At 34.3% G+C, this 12,292-nt stretch overlaps 2 protein-coding genes across 3 annotated transcripts; both read right to left on the reverse strand.

The window, feature by feature from the left end:
* Nucleotides 1-6,609: 6,609 nt before the first annotated feature.
* On the reverse strand, nt 6,610-9,076 carry LOC107218095 (sugar transporter SWEET1). The gene is made up of 4 exons (XM_015655844.2): nt 7,879-9,076; nt 7,502-7,579; nt 7,018-7,300; nt 6,610-6,934 (listed from the first exon to the last, which is right to left on the reverse strand). The coding sequence occupies exons 1-4, from the start codon at nt 7,953-7,955 to the stop codon at nt 6,713-6,715; spliced, it is 660 nt and encodes a 219-aa protein (XP_015511330.1). The 5' UTR covers nt 7,956-9,076; the 3' UTR covers nt 6,610-6,712.
* A 274-nt stretch (nt 9,077-9,350) lies between these two features.
* On the reverse strand, nt 9,351-12,184 carry LOC107218092 (sugar transporter SWEET1). Of its 2 annotated transcripts, XM_015655843.2 has the most exons (7): nt 11,948-12,184; nt 11,626-11,842; nt 11,153-11,230; nt 10,831-10,954; nt 10,352-10,507; nt 9,966-10,085; nt 9,351-9,755 (listed from the first exon to the last, which is right to left on the reverse strand). In XM_015655843.2, the coding sequence occupies exons 2-7, from the start codon at nt 11,700-11,702 to the stop codon at nt 9,642-9,644; spliced, it is 669 nt and encodes a 222-aa protein (XP_015511329.1). In that variant the 5' UTR covers nt 11,703-11,842; nt 11,948-12,184; the 3' UTR covers nt 9,351-9,641. The 2 variants fall into 2 exon arrangements, with proteins under 2 accessions (XP_015511329.1, XP_046587320.1); XM_046731364.1 differs by having other exon boundaries at nt 11,626-12,184.
* Nucleotides 12,185-12,292: the final 108 nt, after the last annotated feature.

The following is a 12,292-nucleotide window of genomic DNA, read 5'->3' on the forward strand; positions in this document are numbered from 1 at the left end:
AAGCGATTGCTTGCGAGCGCCATCTCTGGCTTAAGGCGCCTGTCGTACGAACTAACGGCCGTAGCAGCAGTCTGCATTTAACACGTGCAAACCCGTAATTCAAATCGTGAGCCGTGAGCGTTATTCGGTGTGTTCTTCGTGAATAAATATTAGTAAAGTATCTAAAACTCCTTGATAAGTGTTCATCAGTCATTCACTATGACTAAGATAAGGAAAGTGTTACGGAAAAGTAAGAAAAACGGCCAGGGTTGCAAAAATTTGGCGGCTTATCAGCGGGAGAGGTTGAGGTAAATAGAATGGCATCAAGTTTGCTTACATAGACTTGATTGTTTTCATTTTCAGGCCGACTAACTAACATGCACGTTTTATTAATTCAGAACACCGTATTTTCCTAACAATCTCTTGGAATTATTATTTAACGTCCCTTTCTCAATGTGTGTTTTGTCAACCTATTCTTCCGAAAATCATTTTCCATCTTTCGTCCACTTACGATTACAAACTTACCGATGACTTTTACCGCACACTGATCTACCTAACTGACTATTTGATTGTGATATTTGACATCTACTTGCCAAAGTCAATGCACAATACACTAATGAATTGAAAACCTGACGTGCTATCGAAGACATTGTTGCAGCGTAAAGTTCTGCCTTTTGCCAGCAATAGTAGACTTCAGACGTGCTCGACAACTTCCGATTCGCGACCCTCGTCATATAATTGAAGCTACAAATTCTGCGTTCAAATCAAAACACTCAACGACTGATGTTTCCACCCGTAAGAAAAAGAAAACGACAACCGACAGTACTAACGAGTAACTATACAGACGTTTTTACATATTTCTATATTTTTCCTTTTATTTATAACTATTTCACAATAATTTCACATACAGAAACTATTCTTGATTCAAGAATATTCTATTTCTTGGATCAAGAGTATGTTATTTTTTTAATAAAAATATCACATATTCTGGAATGAAGAATACTCAGCACTTGATTCAAGAATATTTTAATTCTTGATTTAAGGATTGTTTTCTTTGTGTGTAGCCCAATTTTTTATTTTTTGTGTCACAAATCAACCCTCGCATGTATATCCTGCTTGTTAAATTTTCATTTTCCAGTTACAGCCCATTCGAAATTTTGCATGGATACAACGTGTTTTGACATTATGTTTTCAAGTTCAGAAATTAATGAATTTCTGAATAATGATCTTTCATATTCGTTTGCTGAATGTTTGCATCTTTCATTCCATAATATTCATTGAAACAGTTTATTTTGAAGATTCGTTTTATTTCTATAATAATTACTTGTTATACCAAAGAAACGTCATAACGGAAAGCGAAAAGTATGGTATTTCACGCAATCACATTTATACATTTTATTTATTGACGCGTCATTACTTTTGATAATGTTTTGTACCATAGATTTTACTGATTTTTCAATATGCCTTATCTATCAATTTCTAATATACTCCTGCATGTCCAACTCAATTTTTTTGATTTAATAATTTTCTTTTGAATATCTATTGATGTATGTAACACTTTTAATTTTTCCTGACATGGTTGAGAGGTTGAAACGGCATAGGGTGGGTCTCTTCATCACAGCGACCTCCACGTGGTGAGACCTGGGTCATTGATGGCAATGTATTTAGTAGGGATGCGCGATTCTAGATCGATTTGAGTCGAGAAAATAGATATTTTGTATCGATACTTTACTAATCGATTTTTTCTAGAATCGATTTCAAGTCTGCAAGGATCGGATTAGGTTCTTCAATTAAAAAAAGTTTTGAAAATTTATTTTGGCGTTCTGTATTTTCTGAATAACATAGGTTTGAGAATACAAAAGAATCGAACAATTTCTAGCGCTGAATAAATCTAATATCACAACTAATAAAAAAAGCTTCCCACCTAGTCGGCTGGATTTGTGTAATATGTATATGAGAACTATTGCTGTGATAAACAAATATGACCCAAAGCAAACTATTGTTAAATATCAAAACTGTTGAATAAGTACTACATTTTTGTGACACAATTTTTAATCTTCAATATAGCTACTGGTTTCCAGTTAAACTAAAAAGTAAAAATAACGATCAATCTTTTGTATCCGATTTTTTGGATCAATCGATTTTTCCAAAATCAATTTGAATCGATTTTGAGAATCGATCTTTTGCTTGATATCGCCCATCCCTAGTATTAAGTCATGAATTAGCTAACTGCTGTTTCGGGTAATTTCTCTTGTACTATTTTTCACTTTACTGCAACGAGTTATGCAATAGATCTCTTGAAAACTCGAAAATTATTCAATGATTTCTGTAACTTGTTATTATTTGCATAAGCAATAAATATTTGAAATAATATGTATACGTGCCAACCTCTCTTTGGATAAACGTATCCTAATCTCATCAACCACGCGAAACTCATACGGGCTTCCAGTTATATTCCTCGCACGTCAGAACTTCAGAACGTTCAAGCGGCCTGGTCCCAACGGAGTGCAGAGTGGCGGGCCATAACACGCGAGGGGCATAGACTTAAGTCCCGCCAACTCTTCCCCTTGGCCGCCTGGCTTGAGTCGCGCGGGAAGCCGAAGTTCCCGCGCGAGCTCGGTAGGCAACGTCCTTAATCGACGGAAGCTATCCAACACACAATCCCATAAGACCAGTAATCGTGAAATATAATCATTATACGTGATATAATTATTACATTTCAGTGCATAAGACTCATAAAACTCCATTACAGTAACTGTCTTTCAGTCTTCAGTCAACGCCATAGTATTTTACTGCCTAGGTCTTGACGAATAGGAATGCCTATAAAATAGGACATTCGCACTCAGTGCACATCAAGTAGCGCTACTCAGCTTTATTGGCATCCCTATTGCTGTTTACTGAAGATATAATTCAACGCTTAAGAATTTGACTGCAAAATACTGCGGCAGATTTTGCTGCCCGTCAAAATCCAACCTCACATAGAGCTATTTTTCTAATTTTCTGTATCCGATAATAGCAGAGAATACTATATACTTTGATAACAGCCGCGGTCTGCAGTACCGTTACAGCCAGCTAAAGTATGCCAACAGAGAGGGGTATTATCAGTAACATTATTATGAATTTGAATTCTATAATGTATACATTTGAGATAACAGAAAGTTTCTGATTTCTTTGGTTAAAATTTTTTTCTCATACACATTTTATTCGGTCTAAACTCCATAAATCTCATAGGCTTCGGTTCGTGGGTTTCAAATCTACGTCCGTTACCGTAACAACCGCTAGCGTTTTGCGCAGTTCGGTCTGACCAGGCGGGAAGTGCGAGCACCAAACTATAAATCCGAGCAGGTGTCGCGCCGCAGCGTCATTCGTCTCCAGTCAATCGTCGACAGAAGACTGTGCTCGTTACTCGTCGCATTTGAGGAGCTCAAATTGTAGAATCTAGATCGCATAGTTTACTCAATCTCACAAATTAATCAAGTTTTTGCTCGTATGCGCGCTGAGTTGAGACTTTTTAGTTCCGAGCGAAAGCGCGGCATTTGCAAGCTGGCACTCAACGCGCGGAGATAAAAATCGCGTAGTGTTTAGTAATAGTAAAGAATCTTGTTGCAACTATTATGAAATATATCTGAGGTGTACAAAAGTATTTGTTTTACTAATCGTATTATTTTCCGTTTCAGGACAACGAATAAATTTTCTTACGAGTACGCTGATAAATATTGAGTATTCAGTCGAACGGGAAATTCATTTCAACTATTCTTGGTAGAAAATTAATGTAGATAAAAAAAAATATACAATTCTTTTAATTAATAGAAATAATCGAGCTAGAGTATATTGAAGCAAATGTCATATTCGGCTCGACATATTTATTTATCAGTGTATTTATGTTTATAATTTTGTGAAATGCACCTTTATCTGTTTTAGCTAATCAGTTTTTCCACTATTGTCTGTAGTTATAACTTTTTCATATCTAAGCTATTTACTTTTTAGTCTGTGCCAGCTCATAAAGTTTTGTTCACTGCACTGAAAAGAACAAATCTTATTGTTTATTTTTTCTGTCCGATACGGAAAAAAATGTAATTTAGATTTTACATCTGTTGAGATGAATACATGGACAGCACTTGTTTGCAGTCTATAGTCTATAGTCAAATCTACATCAATTGTCGTAGATCTTCCTGAGCATAGTGTAACTCGTATTACCGGATTTGTAAGTCTTGTTGCAATTGCTGTAGATTCAACTCCAAAAAAGTGCTCTCCATATATTCACCTCAGAAGGTGTAAAATCTACAATATTTTTCTTTCCGTGTAATCCTGATTCTCTGTTTCAGGTGTGCTAGTCTTTGCTCCAAGCAAGTAAAACTGGCTGTTGACTAAAATGAGAAAGAAATTTCGATCAGAGACAATTTTGATTTAAATTTATTGAGTCGATCATTTGATTATTTCAAAAATAATAATCATTTTCTTTTTTGGAATTGCCAATTTTTCTCTATACAATGTCGACTGTTAGTTTTTACTTGAACAATACAGTAGGGGGACCGGGGTCGGTAAAACAACACTAATAATTCAAAAATTAACAAATAGAGCAGGGGGGATACGAGGAGAGAATGAAGCAGTTTCCGTGTCGGAACATGGCCGTTTAAGTTCGGCGATGCTCCGAGGTCACCATACGCGAGCAAGTGGAGCCATTGTGTTTTTATGTATAAAAGTAAGTATTATTGTTGCCGTTATTTTGTTTTTTATTAACGAACTATGTTAGTTACGAATATTTTAATTTCTGATGTAAGAATTTCAATTATTGAAGTATAAATTGGCATGATTCTTTTTTATTCAAGTTGTTTGTTTCGAAAGTCAAGTCGACAAAACGTTTAAAAGATGTCCCTGGGATGGTAGCAACAATTTTTTTCAGGGTCGATTGAAACGTTTCATCCCATGTGTTTCAAAACTGTTAAAGATGTGTTTTGTCGTAGAAAAGCTAATTTTATTACTTTCGTCATCTTTCATCAGCTTTCAATTGTATTAAAGGTTTTATCATTAAAATACTGTATACAGGGTGAGTTTTCTCCGGGGTCTGATCCGGGAGGAGCTTGGATGTGCTGAGACTCCGCCTTCTATTCATACTCATCCGCTTCAGAATAGTAGTGTGTAATTATAGAGCAGATACCCTTATCTCCAAATCTGTTTATATCCACACGTATTCTGAAGCGAACGAGTATGAATAGCAGAAGGCGAAGTCTCATTGTCAGCACATCCAAGCTCCTCCCAGATCAGACCCCGGAGAAAACTCACCCTGTATGTCATAAAATTGGCACAAATGTGATGTAACTAATTTTATTACTTTGTTCAAGTTCAGTATTTAATTGAATGAGACTGAATCTTAAGTAAGACGTTAATGTTGCGCATTATTCTGTAATTTTTGTCTCAATAATTAAGTTTATAACAACATTATTCTGCTAAAGTTACAACAGCCCCGAGTATGAAGTCGGTTAAACAGTTTTTCCAATTTTTTAAATAGCCCCCAGATGTTTTTTTGCAATGCAGATGATGCCACTATAGCCTCATACATTAGTAATCAGATAACTAAGATTCAATTACAGCATATTATCAATTGCACTTGGTTGAACTTTGGTTTGACTTTCCGGAAAATATTTCAACCATCCCCGGTCTCCCCTATTTTGCAAATGTTTTATTTCGATTTACAAGTGTTCCTTCTCACTTATGTTTGCAATTATTATAACTAATTATATTTTTCTCTGTTACAGATGACTTAAGTTTTATTGGCTACACTGACAAATCAATATTTCATTCTATTAACTATATTTTTTCTGCATTTTAACAATTTTTTCAGTTTCTCATAATGTGGTTTGGATTTTTCACCTTCTATACTTTATATCGCAGGTCCTGCAAGATGACTAAACATCTGTATTGAAATTATGTATAATATAATGATGCAGATGTATTAATTCAAAATCACTTAAAACATGAAAATTAAATTCCATTGGTTCTCGAACTAATAAACAATCTATTTTTTTTGTCATTATTTATCTCAAATTGAAATCACAAATTTTAGTTTCACATCTAGTTGCTTACCGTATTTTCATAAAGAAACATTATCAATATGAAACGTCTAATCAAGTCCGTAAATTTCGTTAAAATAATTCATGAATCTAATTGAATCTAACTTGAATGTATACTTGTACTTGAATTTCTTTAGAAGACAAATATAAGATAACAACAATATATGCTTAAAGGTAATACCAAAGCTCTATTACGCTTTCGAAACACCTCAGAGTGTATTCACAATGCTTCTCTTTATCAACAACGATTATTGTAGGCTTACCGTTAGACAAGACTAAAAGAGAGAACTGTCGAAATAGCATGAAGAATTGCGTTACTGCTGAGTATACTAAAATGAAGGTACCAGTATTTTGAAATGCAGTGGCTGATAAGCTTCAGATCTTAGTAATTTTTTTAATGCTTGGCGTTTTTGGTACCACTATCAGTTAATTAGATTCCGTAGTAAATTTCAAATTCTTAATCCAGGGAGAGATTTGCGAGATCTGAGGTTTTTTCAAAGAGAGCTGCCAAGAGAGTTTTTGTAAAACAGAATAAAAATGTTTGATAAATAGAATTTATATTTATTGACTCTTTACATGCAGTAAATATAATTATATCTTCAAATTTTTAAATTTATTCATTCACATAAAAATAGAATTTAATCCACTCGAATATATTAATATTACAATTGTGTAAGATGTATTTGGTCTGGGTATCTCCCAGGGTACAATATAAATAATGATAGTTGGAAGAGCGATAAAACACAGCCTAGAAAATTCGGTATTACAATGAAACCATCATTCAATAAGTATCCATACAATAGCCACTGGAACGATACTATTAAAGATGACAATATTATCGGGAATGGTAAAGTTTCGGCACTTTTAACCCTCATAACATGAGCCTGAAAAATATTCACAGTACATTATTATTCAGAAAAAATATGTCAGATAGGCATATATAAATTGGGATTCAATTAAACCGTACAAGCATGGATAATGGTGAAGCAAAAAATGCAATCGCGAGGCCAGAGCTAAGGAATCCAACTATCCGTCTCGCCTGAACTTCGTCAATCTCATACTGACTGTAGAGGTAAACTGATATTACAAATATGACAGCTGCGCTTAGCTGTTTCAACGTCAATGATTTCTTCATACTATATGACATGAATACGAGGACGTATAGCAACTGTAGCGAAATTCCAAAGATATTCACTACAATTATTGTCTGATCACCGATCAGCATGCCATACCTAAGTGCCAAACTGCATCTAAAATTAACGAAAATGATCAGTTTGAAAGTTTATGTAACAGATTTTTTTGTTTACAGCGTATCCATTCACATGAAAGCGAAAACACTAAGGCTAGCTTTGTATCATAATGTTATAGCTACCAAAAATATATAAAAACTGTGAATACAAAGTTACCTGACTTGTGACATAAATTCATTATATATGATACTATAATCTTACGATGTAAAACATGTCACAAACGCGAGTCCAGAGGCCTCACCAGTTGTTCCATTGCGAATGTATTTTCGGCACACCAATCTGCAATGACAACCATCAGTAAATGTTTTCAAAGGTATTTAAACAAGAAACCCATACTTCTGTTTCCAGTTATTTTCAACTAGCAATAACTCAGTTTTTGCAATGTGTTAAACAAAAACACAGATAAAAATAAGCTTATTTACTTGATCCAGCGATAACATCGCCTATTTTGATAGTGCACATTTATGAAACATATTTTTAATAATTTACGTAACTGTTATTTATATTTGGCATAACTAGGTTTTGGCTATCAAGGTTATGTTTATCTTTACCGAAATTAAGGTTAATGTTTCACTTACATGCCCGCTAAAAATTGTAGGATCGTTGAGACTGAAGCTGTCACGGCGATAAATTCTTTGAATTCTAACCCTATCATATTATCGTAGCACACATTTTAAGTATCTATGTACGTTTATGTGTAAGTAGGATTTGCACCTAACTGTTGATCAATCTACCGGGATTCTAATCCGTGACACGATGCTATAAATTTTTATCGACGTGTAACGTGTAACCACGTGTAACAATCAATCCTACATTACTTTGCCGGCGAAGATAGAGTTGTCAGATTCAAGTTGGATAATCCAGAAATGATCTTGAACTTACTTTAATCACAAAAGGTTATAATATAGAAAATTGGATTATAGTTGGTAGGTACATTCGTAAACTGACTTAAACTAATGGCGACTTAAGTCTGCACCGTGATCTGTACAGCTGGCACATCTCGAACGGTACTGTGCCCAGCTATGCGAGTTGACATTAATTTTTATGCAACTTTTACGAGTATTCGTACAAAATTTTAATTGTCATATTATGCTTCAGTAGGTCATTATCCACACAAAAGTGTAATCGTACAATGCTATAATAAGTACAGTCTATGCGTCATAATCTACGAAAATTATTCGTTGCAATAATTATAAGAATCCCGGATATTGCCTTGTTTTCTGTAAGCGAAATTGAAGATGATTGGCACTGCTAGCACATCTCGAACGGTACTATGACTCACTATACGAGTTAAAATTAATTTTGATACAAGTTTTACGAGAATTCTTACAAAATTTGAATTATATTATGCTCGTTCAGGTCATCAACATAAAAGCGTAATCGTACTATGCCATAATTATGTAAGTACATGCTATGCGTCGTCATCTTACGAGATTTATTCAGTGCAATAATTATAAGAATCCCGGATCTTGCCTTGCTTGCTGTAAGCCCTGTAAGCGAAATTGACGACGCTGTTTGCCAATTCAGACTTGCGTGGGTATATTTGACGGAAAATAATCACGATTCGGGTTTCGCAACGCCTGTTTGCTTTCTGTTGAACACAACATTACGATTCGAACAAGGAAGCGTTTGTAAGTCTCTGAATAAATTCTAGAGTCATTTGTACGTCACTTGATGACGCGATTGATTGAATTGGTACTCATCGCGAGAAATTGAGGCAATTACAACTGACGTCAAGTACTCATAGCACGGCACGCCCGAGTTAAACGCTTTGAATCACGAATTACAGAGCGACCACCGCGTAAACATAAATGTGTACACAAACTGCGGTTCTGCTACCAATTAAAATAAATAACAATTCTTGCGTTGTGTACAGCTTTATTTCGATTTGACCTATTAATTGACTCTATATACAGTAATTAGAGGTCAGCCAATGTTCGTCATACAGTTAACTACGTTTCGTAGGAATGAACAGACAGTTGGCATTTTTACAGGGGAAGGATAAAGTCGAGTAGAATGCGGAAAAGTGAAATAAGAGATACGAACCAGCTTTGTCAACAAAATATTTCTTATTATTGTCAGTTGCGGATATTATCTAACATAATATTAGCTGGTTTACAATTAATTTTGTCTGCATAAAATACATTTGTGTCATCAAAAACATACCTGTATACTCTACATATTTACAAATGAAACAGTAACGAGGCTTTTAACGCTTATTATTAAATATCTTGTATATGTATATCTTATATACAATTGGAACAACGATGTGCATTTCAATGCTTGTTATGAAATATCAACAAACTTGTAATAAGATTATTCCTTGGAATGTAGGAAGATATTAGTTTTTCTTCTTTTCTGGTACAGATTCCGATTCCTTGGTCGATTTTGACGGGTATATCACAAATAAGGACAGTTGTGCCGACAAAAGAGTAAAAGCAACTGCATTCTGAAACTAATCACAAGCAGATATTCTAAATGAAATTATTCCACAGATACTAAATAGTTATAATATTTAACAAGATCGATTAATGTAGTCGTTTTTCATTCATCGGAAAATCATCAATTTGTTTATCTATACAATAATGACTATAGTAAGCAGAATGTTATTTCTTTGCAAACTGAAAGCGATCTTTCTTGGTTAATATATTTCATTTTAACTTACTATTAGAAAGCCGTTGTCGATAATAAAGCCGTATAAGAGCCACTGAGAGGTCACCAGAGTACCCGTGAAAATTAGTGGGAATGGCATCCCTTCTGTGCTTTTGGACTTTATGATTGTACCCTGTGAACAGAAAAATTATAATGTGATAAATTAGGATACTGTTGAAATTTGCGAAATTTATTAACGCAGTACTCTGAACTACTCCAGACAACTTTAATTGGAACTACTTCTTCATTTGTACAGGAATTTTTGAAAACGATTAATACTCTAGAGATAAATTTGCTAAATATTTTAATGCTAAATATTAAGTAATTTGATGTGCTATTTTATGCGTATCTTCAATCATTTTTATATTTCGAAATATCAGTGTGCACAATTACACTTACGATATTGAGGAGTGGAGCCGAAAGGAGAAGGAATAACACCGTGGTAAGGATAATTCCAAATCGGTAGGCTATTTTGTCCGGGTGTTCCATCTCCGCATAGCCAAGAATTGCTACTAGCACAGCAATTACTTTACCTGCTAAAGCAAGTGTACCAGTCTATAAAGATATTGAAATAATTTAATAAACTATTGCAGTTAAATGAAGCAAGTACTGTCATTGTTTGCTGATATTACATCTATGTATATGCTTTGGTAAAATATGGAGCACATTTGATACTTCACATAGTTACGAGTGCTTATTCTTATCAACGAACGATTAAATAAAATTTAAATGTTACATAACAATAAGATTACATAGACAGAAGGTACACTATCATATAAGATATGAAGCTTTCGTATAGTCATCATGAACGGTGTGAAGCAAATACGTGTATTGATATGTGTGTGTATATATGTCATACTATTTATATATTGATATACCTTATCAGGGGAATAGGCATAATAGAAGAGGAAGTATCCAACATTCAATAGAATACCACATATATTAACACTTATCGTTGGTGTGTCGCCTAGAATGTAACCATACTTGAGTGTCATGATACCCCTGTTGATAATAAAATACTCAATTAGTTGCCAAGACAGATATCAGAAGAATATTAACAATATCGTCATGTTTGATGATATTACATATCATTATAATACCATAAGCTATATGGATTCACAAGACACCAGCTTCCAAAGTTACATTTTTATGGCATGAAATTTCAGACTTTTGTTTTATTGTTTTATCAAATGTTCTTACATTCCAAATCCACCAATGAATGGCATCGCTGGAAAGCCTTTGGCTGATCCTTTTTTGTATATATCTTTACACACAAATCTGTGAAAAGAAAAAAAAACTTCAGCATAGTCAAAATTGTTAAGTATCATAATGCGCTAACAATATCTTAGTAGCCTCAATAGTTGTGTAATAAATACGAGGAGAATAATACCTAATGTACAGAGGATGTTTTAAATTTTTGCCAAGTTATCTTCCTTTCTTCTAAATTTATTCTAATCGGGAAAGGTGATCATGATTTAGGTATTTTTAATGAATATGATTTTCTTAAATAAAATAACATTTGTTATATCTAAATGTAATGTTGAATCAGTTGCGAGGTATACGGTTTAAAGGATAAACAAATGGTGTCAAAATCTGCAAAATACTTTTGCAAAACCCCTACTGATGAAGTATTTGCAACAATTGATTAATTTAATTACATTAAGAGGACTTACACGCCAGCGAACATTTGTGCCAAGGTTGTAAGAAAAGCACTCGTGGCAACGATTTCCCTGTAATCTTCCAAAGCCATTATGAAGTTTTATCGTTATATTTTCTATTAAACTTTCTGCTTAGACAGGAGTAATCTTCAATCACGACCCAATCTCTTCAGCTGTCGGAACGTAACTGTGCGGGACCGACCTGTATCGTTGCCGTATTGACGGTGAACTTCTGTTTAAAATGAGATCAAATTGATCAAGCGGAACGATAGTAGACACGAGAGATAAAAATCTCCAGATAAACATGGTCGCGAGCCAATCATGTCAGTCTATTAACCTTCGAATTCATTAGGCGTTTTTCACAATCCCTAACAACCTGTACTCTTGCGCAGAAGGTATGTTTTATGTAACATTGCTATATCATAACCATTGTTGATATTTTTTTATGAATTTTTTTACGTCTAGCAGACGATGGTTAAAACGTCACGACCTTTACATGCCCTCCATAAAAGGACTAAACGAAATACCACGAACGAAACTACACGCAATAAAGTCTCAAGGACATGAAACCGCAAGATGAAAGAAAGCCACGTGATTTCTTGCACGTGCATCGAACTCATTGAACTCTAGCCGCTACCTGCTGACTGCTAAAGACAAGTACATAGTCATAACTTTATGGACC

This window comes from Neodiprion lecontei, chromosome 2, assembly GCF_021901455.1.
Source record: "Neodiprion lecontei isolate iyNeoLeco1 chromosome 2, iyNeoLeco1.1, whole genome shotgun sequence".
Classification (NCBI taxonomy): domain Eukaryota; kingdom Metazoa; phylum Arthropoda; class Insecta; order Hymenoptera; family Diprionidae; genus Neodiprion; species Neodiprion lecontei.

What these genes read in the sequence shown, in the direction of transcription:
- LOC107218095 (XM_015655844.2), bottom strand. Translation starts at nt 7,955, where the DNA reads ATGATAGGGTTAGAATTCAAAGAATTTATCGCCGTGACAGCTTCAGTC. An exon ending in CTACAATTTTTAGCGGGCAT is followed by an intron (nt 7,580 to 7,878) that starts GTAAGTGAAACA and finishes TTGTCATTGCAG; the next exon opens with ATTGGTGTGCCGAAAATACA. An exon ending in TTTGTGACATGTTTTACATC is followed by an intron (nt 7,301 to 7,501) that starts GTAAGATTATAG and finishes CGTTAATTTTAG; the next exon opens with ATGCAGTTTGGCACTTAGGT.
- LOC107218092 (XM_015655843.2), bottom strand. Translation starts at nt 11,702, where the DNA reads ATGGCTTTGGAAGATTACAGGGAAATCGTTGCCACGAGTGCTTTTCTT. An exon ending in TTCATTGGTGGATTTGGAAT is followed by an intron (nt 10,955 to 11,152) that starts GTAAGAACATTT and finishes TATTATCAACAG; the next exon opens with GGGTATCATGACACTCAAGT. An exon ending in ATGCCTATTCCCCTGATAAG is followed by an intron (nt 10,508 to 10,830) that starts GTATATCAATAT and finishes ATATCTTTATAG; the next exon opens with ACTGGTACACTTGCTTTAGC.